The 16,077-nt window shown below is 52.0% G+C and overlaps 2 protein-coding genes across 2 annotated transcripts; both read right to left on the reverse strand.

Annotated features, from left to right (window-relative positions):
* Positions 1-1,159: 1,159 nt before the first annotated feature.
* SODALDRAFT_319397 (hypothetical protein) lies at positions 1,160-6,200 on the reverse strand (the record flags this gene model as incomplete). The annotated part of the gene is made up of 5 exons (XM_028609451.1): positions 1,160-1,271; positions 1,348-1,688; positions 1,766-4,573; positions 4,964-5,404; positions 5,610-6,200. The coding sequence occupies 5 exons, from the start codon at positions 6,198-6,200 to the stop codon at positions 1,160-1,162; spliced, it is 4,293 nt and encodes a 1,430-aa protein (XP_028470600.1).
* Positions 6,201-8,869: 2,669 nt separating this feature from the next.
* SODALDRAFT_342076 (intron-binding protein aquarius) lies at positions 8,870-13,843 on the reverse strand. Its single transcript, XM_028613069.1, has 5 exons — positions 13,356-13,843; positions 12,801-13,288; positions 11,918-12,737; positions 9,603-11,857; positions 8,870-9,522 (listed from the first exon to the last, which is right to left on the reverse strand). Exons 1-5 carry the CDS (start codon positions 13,628-13,630, stop codon positions 9,062-9,064), a joined length of 4,299 nt encoding a protein of 1,432 aa, XP_028470601.1. The 5' UTR covers positions 13,631-13,843; the 3' UTR covers positions 8,870-9,061.
* Positions 13,844-16,077: the final 2,234 nt, after the last annotated feature.

Raw genomic sequence — 16,077 nt, forward strand, 5'->3', positions numbered from 1 at the left:
TTATGTATAGAGGAGGAGAATTCGAGGGTCAATCATATCATAGGTAGTGAACATCACCAGACGGGTCTTTTTAGATGCTATTTTCGACTCCCAATCTCCAAGGCGCTTGATATCAAGAGACTACCTGGTAGTGATTCACATGGCCGCACTCCCTAGTCATATCAACAACCAGTGCACACCAACATCGACCCATGGCTTGTTTACGTGGGAGCACATAGTGTGCAAATAGTGTGAGAAGAAAATATGAATGCTTTGCCCATTGACTACCTCCTAGGGCTGGGTATCCCCGGTGCTCTGACTTATACAGCTAGCTTCTTCACGACACCAACTATTTCTGCCGTTGGCGACCGGCATGTAAAGTCGACATCATCGCTGCCACATGTGAATCACCGCCTCTCCCGTTGAAGGTCGCGGCCGCCGCTTCTCTACCCCAGTGAGAATCGACGGTCTGAACTTCTCCCTGCCCAGCCCCAAGTCAGGCTCGCTCTGGGACCGACCTCCTCCCCTGGCCCCCTGGTCCCTCAGCGACAGCGACTAATAACAAAGTATCCGAAAGACAAGTACGGTTCCCGACCACGAAAGAAATCCCCCTTTGCAATCCATCCCAAATGCGTGTCGAGTGTCGTGGGTAGCCGTGCTGAATACCCCCTCCCTCTGCTTCTTTGCCCTGGAGTTGCATTCCGATCCGTAAGAGGGAGATTGGCACGGCGCAGTCGTTACCCCCTGACTTCTCCCGGCCATCCTTTCTCGGTTGTTGCCGTCCCCATTACTTGAGCCATCCCCGTCGCCGGGATGAAGCTGACCGGGAGAGACGTAATGAAACGCACCCTGAGCAGAATTTCCGGTGCGACAAAAAGAAAAGAAGAAACGAAAGGAACCGAGACAATACAACGACGAAAGCCAGAAGAGAATAAGAAAAAGAACCCCTGGTTTTCGGAACCTGAAAACCTCCTCTTCCCGGTCGACCTCGGCCGGATGGTTCGTCTATGTTTGGTCTCAAAAATGGTATCATTGCCCATGAAAAGACGTGGTCAACTTTTAAAACACGTTGTGTGAAAGCCCTCCATGTAAATGCACATAACGGCCCTGCACCCCCTTTGTCTTCCCTCTCTATCGGGTAACACAATCGGACGTAGAAAGAACAAGGTCATCCCCCCTTTCATTTACTCTCTCCGGCGCCGGAACTGTCAGGAACAGCCTTAGACAGTGCTGGGGAGGCTGCCGTCGACGGAGGGGAAGCCGGGTGCTCAGTGTCCAGATTGGCCAAGGCGCTATACCCATGATATTAGCGTTCTGAAAGTAGTCGACATAACAAAACATAACCGTACGGGCTGGGCTGGTGCTTACCTGAATGCATTCGTGTGGGTAGTGGGAGGTGTCCCGGTCCGAGAAGAGGCGTTCGAATCCTCGCCAGCGCGGCCCAGTGAGCCGCCAGGTCCTAGTCGTCGCCCGCTGTTGCTACGAGACGAGAACATTGACGTCGGTCCAAGACTGATGTTGCCGCTGGCAGCTCGGCTGGTTGAACCCTTGAGACGCCTCAGGTCGTCCATGCCAACTTGGTTGGACGTCTGCTGGTTATAACCGCCGAAGCCACGAGAATCACCACGCCCCATGTGTGGGCGCCCGCCAGGTCCTCTTTGGTTACCGCGGGCGGACTCCTGTGCCTTCAGAGCCGCTTGAGCCTCGGCCTGCAGCGTGTTAGTCATCTGGAAAACACATGCGGACCCGAAAGGGCGGGAGCATTTAGTCATAGTCTGTTACATACCTCTGCACGAACTTCCTCGAGTGTCTTGGGGCCCTTGTTGGCCTCCTTGGTCTGCCAGTTCTTCTTACGCAGGTCGATGATATCCATCAACATGAACTTGTGCCGGCTGGCAAGATCGGGCAGGTTCATCATGTTCTGGATACGATCAAAGTAGGCATCCATGGCGCTCTTGGCCTTGGGGCTCGCGTCAAGGTTGGCGCCGATGGTACGGAGCAGCTTGCACAGCGATTCGATCTCGGCATCTTCGGGTGTGCCGTCGTAATCAACCAGCTTCTGAACACAGGCGTGCATGATGCGCTCCGTGAGCATGCCCAGCTTGTACAACTCGCCAATGAACTGGACCAGACCCAGGCCACGTCGCTTGGCCGCCGCGGCGATGTAGTACTCGTCAGAAAGCATGGCCGCCTCGACAGAGGTGTTCTTCTCATCCTCCTCGGGTTTCTGGGGCAGATTCATCTTCCAGCCACGCTCGAACTCCTCCTGGCAGCGGTTCAGGAGATACTTGCGGAAAAGCGCGCCTCCGCAGATGACCTCGCCAGCCTTGTCCTTGAGATTCTCGTCCCGAATGTCCGGGCTCATGGTGTCCAGCATACGCTTACAGAATTTAGCGTACATCGAGGCCCAGTGCGCCTCGTCGGTAGCCTTCTCGAAGGTAAGCTGGATAACTTGGCGAAGCGTCCGGCCGTCCGATTCGTTCTTGGATTGAGAGGCGATTTCGAAGATCTGATCCGCAATCTTCTCGAACTTCTCGGGCGTCATCTTGTTCAAGGCTGCCTTCACCTTGCGCTGGACCATCTCGGGATCCATATGGCCACTGGCCGCCGCAGCAGGGGGGCCTCTGTTGCCAATGCTGGTGGGCTTCCATCCAGTCGAGGAGATTGCGATCGGCTTGACATCGATGCCCTGCGTAAGAGGCATGGTCTTAGCAGCCTGCGACTCCTTGGCACCGAGATCGTTCCTCCTGCTGTTGTTTCCTCGGCGGCTGCCAGTGCGAGGTGAGTGCGGCTGGCCCGCGTTCGAGGTGGAGGGATTGCGGGACATGGGAGCCCCCACGGGGAAACTTCCCGTCCGACCGAAAGTGCCCATCGGAGGAGGCATGGCACCTCCCATGCTGCCGGTGTTCGACCGAGCAAATCTTTCGGCGGACGTTGTGCCCCTGGCGTTGAAACTGCCCATATTCTGCGGTTGGCTAGGAGCAAACGAGCCAACGCGAGAAGGCTGGCGGCTTGAGCCGGGACGTGGGGTCGCCGATCGAGAACCATCAGTATCACCAATCAGGCTCTTGACTTGCTGGAGGAATTCCACCGAAGGCTGTTCGGTGAACACCTTCTGGAACTGAAGCAGGAACTGGGCGTCGTACTTGAAGGTCTTGCCCTTCTTAGCGACGGCAGCATTGACGGCGGGGTTAGGCGAGCTGATGCCGGGAGGGTAGATGTTCTGTTCCATCACAGACAGGAAGCGGGCGGACTTGAGAGACTGGAGAGCGGCACTGGGCTGGGGGGGCTCAACTGGCTTGGTCGTGATTGGGGCAAGGTTGAGAGCGGGCGGCTTCGTCACCCGTTTCTCCGCCGCCGCAGGCTTAGCCAATTTGCCTTCGCCTCCAAGAGAAAGGCTCGACAGCTTCTCGGCGACGTCAGCCACCTTTGACGAGCTGTCTTCCTTCGCCGTAGCCGAGCCTGTGGCCGTGCGCTTCGCGAGGAGCTCGGCGACCGATGCTTGCTCGCCGGAAGCTTGCTGCGCAGCACGCTTCCTTTCCTTTTCCTCCTCGAGACGTTCGGCTTCCCGTTCGGCGTCTTTGAGCTTGCGATCCTCCTCCTCGGGGGACAGCTTCTTCTTCTCTTCCAGGTCGGCCTTCCTTTTGGTTTCGTATTCAGCCGTCTCCTTCTCGCGGCGGGCGTCTTCCTCTTCCATTTCACGGATCATACGCTCTATTTCGTCTTCTTCGTCGATGGGCTTGGCGGCAGGCTCTCCGGTCTTCTCAGCCGCCTCCTTAGACTCGTCCGTCTTGACGTCAGAGTTCGTGTCACCGGGCTTAACATCATCGGTATTGGCGTCCACAGCGACGCTACCATCGACCTTGGCCTCTGTTGCCTTGGTCTCGACGGGGGAATCCTTCTTAGACTGCTCGATATCCGGCTTCTGGGTAGGTTCAACGGCCTCCGCCTCGGCCTCGGGTAGCGGCTTCGTATCGACCGACTTCTTCTCAGTTGGCTCCTCAGGCGCCTGCGCCTTTGCCGCTTCGTTGCCCTTCGCCTTGTTTTCACCAGAAGTAGCGAGCTTGATCTTCTCCCGCAGCTCTGCCTGAATATCCTCGGGCTTCTTCGGGGGCGGCTGGTTACCTGGGACAGATGCCGTTGACCTTTGGGGCGGAGGCGTCGAAGCTACGACGGGAGGCGTCTTGGACTGCTGAATATTGGGGGATGGCGATGCGCGCGCCTTCATGGCGGACACATCCACAATCTCGCCTTGGGGGTTCTTGATCAGCACGGCCGCCGACTTCTTCTTGGTATTTGAAGCGGCAGAGGAGCTGGCAACCGGGGCCTTGGGTTGGGCATTCGGGGTTTGTGTGCTAGAGACGATGACGGGATGGTTCGGTTGACCAGTGCTCGACGGCGGGCGTTCCGAGTGCGACGACGTGCGAGACATGCTTGCTGGAGCCGGGGTGTGGTAAGGCGGGGGGACGAAGGCCTGCTGGTAAGCCATGGCTGGGGAGCCACCAGGGCCCTGGGACATATACGTCTGGGGCATATAGTAAGGGGCCTGTCTGTGCATGGGATCATACTGTCCACCAGTGGCGGGGTAAGCAAACTGTTTGTGGGCTGTCAGCACTCGTTCAAAATTGCCAGATTCCGGAGAAAGATCAATAGGCGGAAGGGAAATAGATGGTTTTAGGGGATGAGTGGCAAGGGCAGAAGGAAGAACTGGTGTTTCTGAGAGAAGCGGCTGTCCAGGTCTCGGCAGATGGGTTGAAGGCAAGTTTTCACCCTGGCCGGTCATCCAACGAGACCCTCCGTAACGCGCATCTCCACGCCTACTAGGGCGTCGAAACCTGTTCACATGCGAGAGAACCGGATTGTGAGACTGTTCACTTTGCTGCAGCCAAATGGCGGAGGACTTCTCCGTTTCATGACCACACGGTGGGTTCTTGTGCAAATTGCTTGATTTGGCGGTCTTAGAAAGGAAAAGAGGGGTATGTACTTGATGAGGCGGCATTCCAGGTGCCGGATAATGGTAAGGGGGGGCGCCCGCAATCGCATGCATTTGTGCAGGAGGCATGTTCGGTGTACCGGGTTGAGAATGGGCTAGCGCAGGGCTCCGTGTCGGTTGCGGAGAGTTGGGGTATCCCATGGGGCGGGAGGGATGGAATGACGGAGGCATGCCACCGCGGCCCCGTCCCGGGGGACCGTTGTTGTAGTTGGGGGGGAAACCGGCGTTCGGGTTGAAAGGAGGGTGCTGCGGGTTAAAAGGGTGGCCACCACGACCACGACCACCTTGGGGGTTGAAGTTGGGGCGGTTGGCACCTGAACCAGGACCGCCGCCCACGTCACTGTGCTGGGACACGGCCGATTCGCGCCGGATGTGGGATTGAGACCCAAGAGCGGCAGGGTTCTGTGGAATAGAGCCCTGTCTCATGTGGCGCTGAGGTACGTAGGTTAGCATATTGTCACATACCGTCAAGCTTTCGGCCTTTTTTCTTCTCCTTCTTCTGGCGCAGTTGGCACGACCAGATTAGGCTAAGCCGGATGATGGAGAGGAAAGGAGCACGGGGCAGAAGGAAAGATAGAAGGAAGACAAAAGATGTCGGGAGCCTGCCATCACGGAGTAAAAAGGAGTGTAAACTTACATCGCCATCGCTACCGAGACTGCCAAAAGTCATCTGGGCGTTTTGTGGGGCCATGCCGGAGGGAGGTCGTCCACCACTGGCAGATGGCTGGGGGATCGGAGAAGGAGAGTGAGACGGAGAAGGGATTCTCTGCTGATTGCTTCCGGGAATAGGGACGGGCGCCGAAGTCATCTGGGGGGTGCTGTGCGAGATGGCTGGAGAATCCTTGAAGCCAAACTGGATGTTCGACTTGGGGGCTCCTCCGACGGGGCCGCCGTTGCCCACGAAGCTGTTGGGTCCGTTGGCGCTTATGGTAACGGAGGTTTTGCGGCTGTGATTTCCGGCACCGTTCATGTTGTTAGAACCGGGGGCTGCAGGTACGGCAGGAGTAATAGGTGGGCGTCCATTCACGGGAGAAGGGCCGGACGACTTGGCATGTTGCGCGGAAGGACCGCCGACCACTACAGGTGTTGAGGTCGCGGCGCCTGTGGCAACCACGGGCGTCGAGACTGGCTTCTTGGATGCCCCAACAGCAGAGGCATACGAGGGGGCAGAAGTCGCAGCGGAGGAGTTCGGCGCCTGGGTATTCGGAGGGCTCGCAGTCGACGTCATAAGTGTGATGATATCCTTTCTTTTTCGCTCGGCAGTTCAGGCGGCGATTGCGTTCGTTAGGCACGACTGAATTCGTGAGGTATTCGCCCGGGCGAATGTCACGAGAGACGCTTTTGTTGAAGGATGTGCTTCAGCGGCAGCTTGATCGAATCGCGGATTCGACGAGCAGGGAGGGATAGTCGGTCGCACGGAGGTCGAGAGAACGATTTGCCGAAGAACCGGACAGGCAGATTAAAGAGGCGCAAATGAGGGAGGTGATATTAGAGTACTGGAGAAAGACCCGCGCGGGATGAAGAGAGAAGCCGAAAAGGTCGAGGGTGACGGCTGATCGATCACGGAAAAGATTTCTCTCTCCGGGGAAAGGAATGGAAAATCGCAGCTGCGAACCAGTGCGACCCAGAAAAAAAAAACCACAACAAAGGATAGATAATTCTAGGATCAGCCTGCTCCCGGTATGGTGCAAAGCGATCCAAAGAGGGGAGATGTTTCTTGGGGAAGAAAAGGGCCAGAAGAAATGAATACGGCCGGGCAAAGAAAGAAATTTCTTGCTCGAGGGCCAAAATGGATGGTGGTTTGAGTTGGTTGATGGAGGGAAAGTTGGTTGCGGGAGGAGAGGTCAAATTTTTTTTCGGGGTGAGGAGATAACGTAAATTATGAAGAGGTAGGCCCAGATTCTTCGCTAATTACTGGGTTGGGCAGGAGCGAGAGACCAGGGACACTTCGTTGCTTCCGTTTTCCTTTTGATTTTTGACTGGCTTTGTATTGGGGCGTGTGTCACTGTGTGGAATATGCAGTATACTGTCCTATGGTGGCTTTTTTTACGTTCAGGGCACAGTACAGTACGGCCCAAATATCTCCGAATCGCCCCTTTAGCAAGAGGCTAGGGTGTAATTATCACTAATTACAAGGACTTGTCGATTCATTACTAGGTAACTAAGTACCTAAGGCAGGTAATGTTCGGACAATGGATTTTTCCCTGTTTGCCTCTAATCGTACCTAAGTACTTCAGACATCAATCACATCTGTGCCTGTTTGCCTGCCTGCCCAGGAAGGCGTAATAATAAATGGATTCGAGGAAGTAATTTATAGCGTAGCAGGCTACGCGTATTACCTATATCCTTCCGTGAATTTTTCTTTTCTTTTCTTTTTGTAAACCTTCAAATGCGTCATTTTCCACCAGTAACGAGAATATATTCATCGTTATATGTACAGATACGGTACCTACTTTAGGTTTACCTCCAGGGTCAGGGACCACTTTTCCAAACACAAGGAATAAACTTTGCCTCTCGTCAAGGGAAGCATGTTCTAATAAGAAATAAATCGTTCCAATAGGTATTACTGTTACATGCTTCTTAAACTTCTTAATACCCTTCTTCGTCAAGTGTCCTGTATGTTGGAGCCTTCTACCATTGCTGTCCTCGGTTGGTGACTGTGTCCTCGTAAGGAGGTCTTATGGGTGTAAAGAATCGTTGTGGAATTTACTCCGTACTCCGTAGTAATAAAATAACGCGGCAACCTCTCGATACCCGATCGTGAATATCTGCTCAGTAATTAATTACTACTTCGTACTGGGTAGGTCTTGTTACTGTAAACGAGATGGAGCATCCGCATTTTTGTAACCGGCGTTTGCGGAGTTAATAACAGGCCATGGCACAATGAGGCGTCGCGATAGTTCCGTAAGTATTACTTACCTATGAGAAACCTAGACGGAAGAACTGCAACCCAGTTTTGCTCGAAGACTTTGATATGATTGGTCTGATCGTGTACCAGGAGGCTGGAAGAAAAATACAACAAACATTTTAATTACATAATACTCAGAACGTGACTTGTAGTGTAGTTTGGACCATTTACATCTTACAATCGCTGAGGATAAACCCACCTCAACCCCTCAACCCATTACTCGAGTCTGATTCAGAAGAACTGACAATTACATGAGAGGTGCTGAATAGGTACATGGGATCCATCCGACCATGGTGATTGTACGGAGTAATTAACGACACCCCCACGCGTCAGCCGTGCGAGTCGTGCTTGAATGGGTGCAGTACTTCGTGATTAATAATAAGATAAGGTATATATGGGTTCAGACACGCAACTTCTAGTGTACTCCGTTTCGACTCCGTAATCCGTAGGTACCTTAGCCAACGATGCCCCAGACTTTACCCCTCATCGGCAAACCGAAACTGGGTGGTTCCGCGAAGAAGAGAAGGGGAAGAAGAAAAAAAAATCTTCATAGGGAATTCACGGCGCGACGGTCTTTTCGTCCTGTAACCCTACATAACCGAGGCGGATCGTGGCGAGTTGTCTTCCGACTCAGCTGCTTGGCAATCAGTCAACTATGAGCTCATCAACCCCGACACGCTGATTGGAGGGGTCAGGCTACATACCTGTCCACCACGACCTACAATGTACCTTGCCTGTACCTTTTCTACATCTTTACGGCAACCTGCATGACTAGGAATTACTAATCTCTGTACCGTAATGCTTCGTACAATGTACGTCTGCATTCCCAATCGATTATCAGGGATTTGTTACAGGTGACCTGGGATGTTTCTCGTCATTGTGCATGGCTGAGAACTTCGTGCCTGCCACGCCACTGACTGTTTGGGAGTCTGCCACAACCATGGGATTCATTTTCTGGAAGCAATACCAACGATCACACACGGGAAGGGGACCTATTGGGCTGACCTATTGGGCTGACCTATTGGGCTGACCTATTGGTGGGTGACTAATTCCCTGGCCATGTCCATTACCAGCGCTGTTCTACGAAGTATGATGGTCGTACAAAGCTCCCTTCGAACCGGCTTACCCCATTATCCGCCGTGTTTCGACGTGCAACTATTCCTCACGCACTACGCAAATTATCACTCTCCCCCAGGTCCGTCCACCTCCTCCACCTCTTCGTCCTCCGCCGGCTCCACTAGGCCCTCCCCATCCTCCCCAGCAGGGGCTTCTTGGATCGCCTCCAACTCTCCGCCCTGACCGCCGCCCTCGGACTGAAGCTGCTGGATCTTCGTCCTCGTCATTTCAAAGACGTACTGGCCTAGATGCTCCACGCCTTCCATGCATGCCTCTCCCGGCACCTCACCCTGCTCGCTCGCCAGGTCGCGTCGCGATGGCCATAGTTCGCCGGTGACCAACATGAGCTTGTCCGGCCGCGCAAGAAGCTGCTCGAATGCCTGACGCAGCTCAAAGCACGCCTCGAAGACCTCGCGGCGTCCGAGAATGTACAAGCCCAGCCTCGCACGCGATAGAGCTACGGTCATGCGACGGATATCCCGCAGAAAACCAACTCGCGAGGTACGAGTGAGTGATAGAATGATGTCTGCAGTTTGTTAGTCCTGACTATAAAAAAAAGAAGAAAAAGGTAAAACAATGCGTCTTGGGGTGTCAGTCTCCGCTTACAGTCATTCTGCTCGCCCTGGTATTTGTCCACGGTAGTGACGACCCTTGGTTGCCCGAAAACAGCACTGTTACTGCATCTATGGGCTAAAACATCCTTGATCAAGGCACGTTGCCCGGAGTAGGTCGCAAGAATGCTGATCTTAGAGGCCGGGTAGCCCAGGAGCCGCATGTATTGGTAAATTGCGACGGCGTATTCGGCTTCCCCAAGATTCTGAATAAAGTGTGGGCTAGGCTCGGCCTCACCCCGTCCTTTGTAGTCCGGAACGTTGATGAACTGGTAATCGTACTTGAATCCGGCATTGGCCTTGGAGAATTCTTCGTGCGTCCGCACGTGCGGCAAATTGCCCAGGTTCGGGTATCGCCACTGGTACAAACTAGCAATGGACGGCCGAGCACGACCCTGCTGATCCAGGTTGATGGTCGGAACGCCCAGGCGTACCAGCCGCGAGTACAGCGACTGTTCTAGGTTGGCATAATGCCGGAAGGCGTGACTTTGGATGATGGGGGAATTCTGGAAATGGTCACCGCAGAGGACAACACGTTGCAGAGGCATCTCCCCGTTCACCGGCTTTTGCATGGCCAGGGGTAAGAAATTCTCGATCTCGGTAATCTGAGCAGCTTCTTCCATGACGACGTTGTCGTAGCGGAACCCGAGTGACGCGATTTCCTCCCGCTTCATAGCCGCATGTGTGGAGGTCATGGCGATAATACGAGCCTCGTTCGTGAGTAGGTAGTTCGCCTTATCCCTGTCTCTTCGGAGAATCTCGAACGGCATGACATCTGCAAGCTCCGAAAAGATCTTGCTGATATGCCGGTAACATCCTTGCGCAATCTCCATGACAGTCTCGCGATCTGCGTCGGCCGGAAAGAGTGGCTGCGGGGCAGTTGAGAAGTACTCGTGGAAGGGGAACGCCTCGATGATGGCCGCTGGGGAGACATCTGCGTCCTGAGTAGCATTTGTGAACTTTGTCCATGCGGTTTCAACGTACACTGCATTGAAATAACCAGCAGTCTCGGCCGAGTTCCCATGAGCACCTGGTGCTCCCATACTGGCGGCAAGGCGTTGGACCTCCTGGAGGTATCGGTTGCGGTTGTCTAGGAACGACTCGACGCGGCCGTGTTTACTGAAGCTTCCTTCAGTGTACAAGTCCTCCTCCCCATGACCCAGTCGCAGCAAATGCCTTTCGTCAATGTCCAAGGCCACGATTTTGGCGAAGAGTTGGTTAAGCGCCTGATTGCTGTGCGCGATGAGGAGCGTCTTCTGCTGGGGGAAATTGTGGTAAATATTGCTGATGATTTGGGTCGCAACGTCTGTCTTTCCCGTTCCCGGCGGACCAACCACGATGGTAAGACCTGGCTGGGAGCCAGAAATAATCGCATCAATCTGAGCCGGAGTAAACCGGACGGTGTTACGCTTGGGGGCGTCGGTGGGATAAGGTCCCGTGTTGGGAGGCTTGTAGGTGGACACCTTCAATGTTTCGACGTCGGCCAACAGAGCAGGTTCGGCGTCCCTGCGGCGCTTTTTTGATGATGGCTTACCTTGTGTGGCCGCTGGTTTCTCCGTCGATTCCAAGACATAAGGCGGCCCGAAACTACCAGACGCGTCGTCGCTGGGCTCGATGATTTTCCCAGGTAGGCTTTCTATCAAGTGCTGCCAGTCTATGAAGGTGTCACGGTAGTCGATCGCCCTGACCTTGTTCGGTAGCTGCTTGTATGATGCCCCAGCAGGGTCGCCGTAGCCAAGAAAGACTTCATGAAGCCAGGAGGCGAGAGGAACGTCGGAAAGCACCAGGCTGCGAATGGACTGCAGAACAGGCTTGAAGTTGTTTTCCCTTCCACTGCGCCTCATGATCAGGTTGATGCGTCCGTACACGTCAGACTTTCCTGCTGAGATACGCTCAGCATCGCCGGCGTAGGTCTGCGAGTCGAGTTTAAGTTGGAAGATTCGGTTCCCGCCGTACCGGCCTGTAGTATCCCTCACGGGCCGGCCTTTGTCGTCCGTGATGCGGATAATTTCAGCAGTACGAACGGCCACGATTCCAAGACGATCAGCTTCCGAGGAAGTGGCAGCGCCATTGCCGATGGTCCTCGATATCGGCGGTTCGATAGCTAATAGGAAGACAACATCATCGGGCCGAAGCGAGTCCCACTCACGACGGATATTATCTTTCAGCCGGCGCACATCCACGGACACCTCTGCCCGCACGACAGACGGGTTGTCATCTCCGACCAAGGGAGGCACCACTTCCATGATTCTGCATTTCGTCAGTCACTTGACCTAGTTTTTACGTTGTCGCAGGAAGGGATGCACTTACGAAACTTTGGAGGAGGGCAGGGCCATCTTGGAAAATCCAGGAAATTCCGTTTCCCCCGGCTTCTTGCTCTCCGGACGTAGGCGTTTGATGACAGTCTCGATGTCCTTGCGAATCCCGTAAAAGGCTTCGGAACGGTACAAGATGAGCGACCTCCACAGAAAATCACCGACTGAAAGATACTGGAGATTGAGCTTTGGCAGAGCCAAGGGATGAGAACCATCGTATGCCTCGGCCCTAGTCAGGATACTCGCAAAAAGCGAATCCTCCGTGGGCGCTAGGTTCATTTCCCGGGCCACTTCCTGGAAGGTTTTCCTCCGTTCGAATGTCCAAAGAAACACTTCGACCAGGAAATTCCTGTCAATCCGGATCGGTAGGGTGTCTGGATAAGAGGTGCGCAAGTGCAGCAGGTTCGCCAGCTTCATGAGTTCTTCGTCGGTAAGAGGCTCTAGGAGCGTTTTGAGTTCTTCCCTCTTGTCGATTGCGCCGAAATTTGACAGTGCGAGCACCTTGAGCTGTTCAGGGAAGTGTTTTATAGCCATCTTCTGCAACCTCCCGAGAACCGCGCAATGTTTATCGAAGGCTTCTGACTGAGTGAACTGGACTCCTGTTTGGTCATCAATGGTAAAATATACATAGTGGGCGAAAAGTGAGTGCAGGTCCCGCACAAGACCGTTGTTTTCATCGTTGAGCATGGGGGAGAGCTGCATGGCCGGGAGAACGTTGAGGTCGGTAAGAAGAGTGTTGACATATCGGCGAGTGGGAAGCTGGCTCAGAAGGTCTGTCAAGAATTCAATAAACCTCTCGCAATAGACGACGTGTTCTGAGATGAGGTTAGCGACCTGCCAAGGATAGGAAAGTGCAGAAACAAGGCGGGAGACCGTACCAGGCCCCGTGTCCTCCTCGTACAGGAGGCTTAAGAAGTCGAGGACCAACGTATAAAGCCATGAGCGCTCAAAGCGCAACCTGGCCTTTGTTGCCTCGTCGGCAGCCTCATATCTCTTTAGGGATGCTCTCCATGCTTTGCGCACATGGGCGTTGTGTTCGAGCTTGGTCTCTCGCAGGGCGTCTGTGGACAGATTGTGCCATATCGAAATGGACAGAAGAGGCGCACATTCTTTTCTCACAATGGCATGGTCTAGACTCTGAAAAGCCGAGATGAGGAAGGAGAGGAGTTGGGTTCTGATGTTGAGCGACAGGGTTTGGTCGAGGGTCATGGAAAGAATGCGGCGAAAAAGGTCGGAGAAGGCGTCGCTCCTATCTTCAAAGATGCTCCAAGAGGTAAGCTGCTCCCTCCTCTTCACGTTCGTGAGTAGAACGATTAATAAGACATGGTGGTTCGAGGACTCGTCGGTATATCCAGGCCAGAGGTAGCTATAGAGTTGGGCGAGAATGTTACATTAAGGATTTCCGAATCCATGCGTACTTGGTTTTCTCATACCTCTCGAGAGTTTGTAGACCCTCCAAGACAAGTAATGTCTTGTACGGAAAGCTGTCCCGCTCCAGAACCTCCCAGATTTCCTTCTTAATAACGTCATTCTTCACTTTAACCTTCTTCGTGGGCTTCAACCAATGCTTCCGCGCAAGCTGGGTGAACTCGCTCTCGCCTTCAATGTCTGCAACAGTCGGCCGTTCGCCGGTGCGTTTTGGCTGAGCTTTCGTCTGAGATGCAGCCGGCGCATTGCCACTCTTCTTCTGTCGCTTCGCAGTCGGCATCCTTTGAATCTTGGTCGAGTCTTGGGGAACACTCCGGCTGTGATGGCATGCCGAGGCCAGCTTCAGCACGCGCAGTGGGAAGCGTAGAGTGTCAATGTACGTATATCTTGATATCGAGCGGCTGTAAAAACGAGGAGTGGGAAAATGTTCACGCTATCAGGAATGGTAGGTTGTTTGTTGTCTTGCAGAACGGTCGCGGCGGAAATTTCAGCCTTGTCGGCGGTACGTACCTGTGACAGTTTGCAACGCGTGTGGGGACGTGTCTACCGCACTGTAAATGGGTAGGTAGTGTCAGATAAAGCGTAGTCAAAATTGTTGCAAAATAGGTTAAAATTTATTAAGGCAATTATATACAATTATAACTATCCTAGACTATCAGGGAAACGCTACCACTGTATTTTATATAGTGCAGATTCTGTAAGCGTCTACCCGGATTATACTCTTAGTAATCTGGCCTATTATATAACCGAAAAGACTATATATAGTCTATTCAACACACCCCCTAATCGCCCTAAAACGTTAGTTAGGCGATTAAAGCTATTCGTAACCGGCAGATAATCCAGCTATATAATCTATTCACTATATCCGCCCTTAAATTTATCCTTTAGGTCCTCTAAATATTCTATCCGGACTTCTTCTAGCTATTTCTACTATAACCGTTCCCGTATATCTATTACACCCACCTAGGACCTAAATATCTTAAATTTCTCGCCGTATAGCGCCTTCGTTAATCCGTCTACCACTATTTCCGCGCTCGTAACGTACGTTACGGGTATTTACCCTTATTCCTTTACTTAACGTAACTAGTAGCCGTGGATATCGATATAGCGGAGGCGCGTTATTAACGTACTAATCTCTTAATTAACTAATTAAATCGTTTAGTTATTATCGTATAAGATTCTGAATTCCGGATCGTTAAATTCTACTCCTATACTAAATAATAGGTGTTATATAAAGATACCCTCTTTTATACCTTATACTAACACTAATAGCTCTGCTTCAGTTATAAACGTTATAACCGTATCCTGCTTATTAGCGCGCTATATTATTATACTGCTAAATAAGCGTATTATATACGCTTAACTACTCTTTCGATTAAGGGTATTATCGGCAAATAAGGTGTTAGTATAGATTTTAATAATATCGCTACCCCTTAGTTCTAACGTAAACGATTAGCTATTAATTAGATAGAGGATTAGATAATCGGCTACCTTATAGTAAATAGGCCCTAGATTAACGTTAAACCGGTATAGCCTGGATACTATAAACGCGATATCAGGCCGCGATATCACTACTATATATAGTATAGATCCTATCTTCCGTTAATAGCTTTTAACATTAGTCAAGGTCCCTAAATAGAGTAGTAGCTCTATAACCTTAATTAGGTACATTAGGCGATAGTTACTACTATACTTACTATTCGGCTTTAATAGGCGTTCTAACTTAGTAATATAGTCGCGTTATAATAGCTAGATTTTACGGGTAACGCGGTCGCGAATAACCTTAATACTAAGGAACCATTATAGAGGATCGCTACCTTATAGGTTATAGTGGCGTTATAGGTTATTAACGGCCTGCTTTATCTACGCCTTATATTATTCCTTATGAGTAATAATGATATCGTTAACGTAGAAGAATAGGATTAAACCGCGGCGCAGAAAATAACACGGTTCTTACGGTACTATCTAGAAGCCGTCCGCTAAAAGGATAGCCGAAAAGTGCTTTTACTCAAGCAGTAAAAACTCCTTAAGTCTATATAACGCCTTTTTCAGGTGTAAACGACTCCTAGGGGCTAAAAAGTCTAGCAGCGGGTATATAAAGATATTATAGGGGAGGGGCGTGTGTATAAACGCGTTTCTAATATTAAACTATAATAGCGTAAGGTTAAATCGGGCGGCGATAGCTATTAACGCGCGGAATAACCGTCCGGCTAGTATTATTACGTACGTCTCCTTAAGCGAGGATTAATACTACTAATCTCCTCACACTATAAGCCTTACCTTATATTTATATAGAAATCTATACTTATCGAACTTATATATTATTACCTATATCGAATTAAAAACCTAATATCTATCTACTACGGACGCCGGTACCCGTATCCACGACCCTATCTCCTCGTGGCTCCGTAGGTAGTCTTCTTATACTTATCAGAATAGGTAGCCGTAAAGGTGCGAGGGTATATTGCGAGGGTTCTTCGGAGGAGGAGGGAGGTCTTTACGGTGAATCTTTACGGCCACCGGGGTAACCGCTAGATGCCGCATGGACAGGACCACGATATGGTCCATAGGGGATCCAGGGGGGATCCACTCCATGACTAAGGGCTCCGGATATCAGGGACTTCGGGCATCAGGATATGATAAGGGTGGATACCGGAAAAGACCGGATAGGATCTAAATGATATAGTACCCATAACAGAGTCTTCACCACCTAAATTAAGGGTATAA

The sequence above is a fragment of the Sodiomyces alkalinus genome (assembly GCF_003711515.1).
Source record: "Sodiomyces alkalinus F11 unplaced genomic scaffold SODALscaffold_1, whole genome shotgun sequence".
Taxonomy (NCBI): Eukaryota; Fungi; Ascomycota; class Sordariomycetes; order Glomerellales; family Plectosphaerellaceae; genus Sodiomyces; species Sodiomyces alkalinus.

Excerpts from the sequence above, each read along its gene's own strand:
- SODALDRAFT_342076 (XM_028613069.1), bottom strand. The coding sequence starts at position 13,630 with ATGCCGACTGCGAAGCGACAGAAGAAGAGTGGCAATGCGCCGGCTGCA. Across the intron at positions 12,738-12,800 it reads CGAGGAGGACACGGGGCCTG|AACACGTCGTCTATTGCGAG; the intron begins GTACGGTCTCCC and ends ACCTCATCTCAG. Across the intron at positions 11,858-11,917 it reads CTGCCCTCCTCCAAAGTTTC|AATCATGGAAGTGGTGCCTC; the intron begins GTAAGTGCATCC and ends GACGAAATGCAG.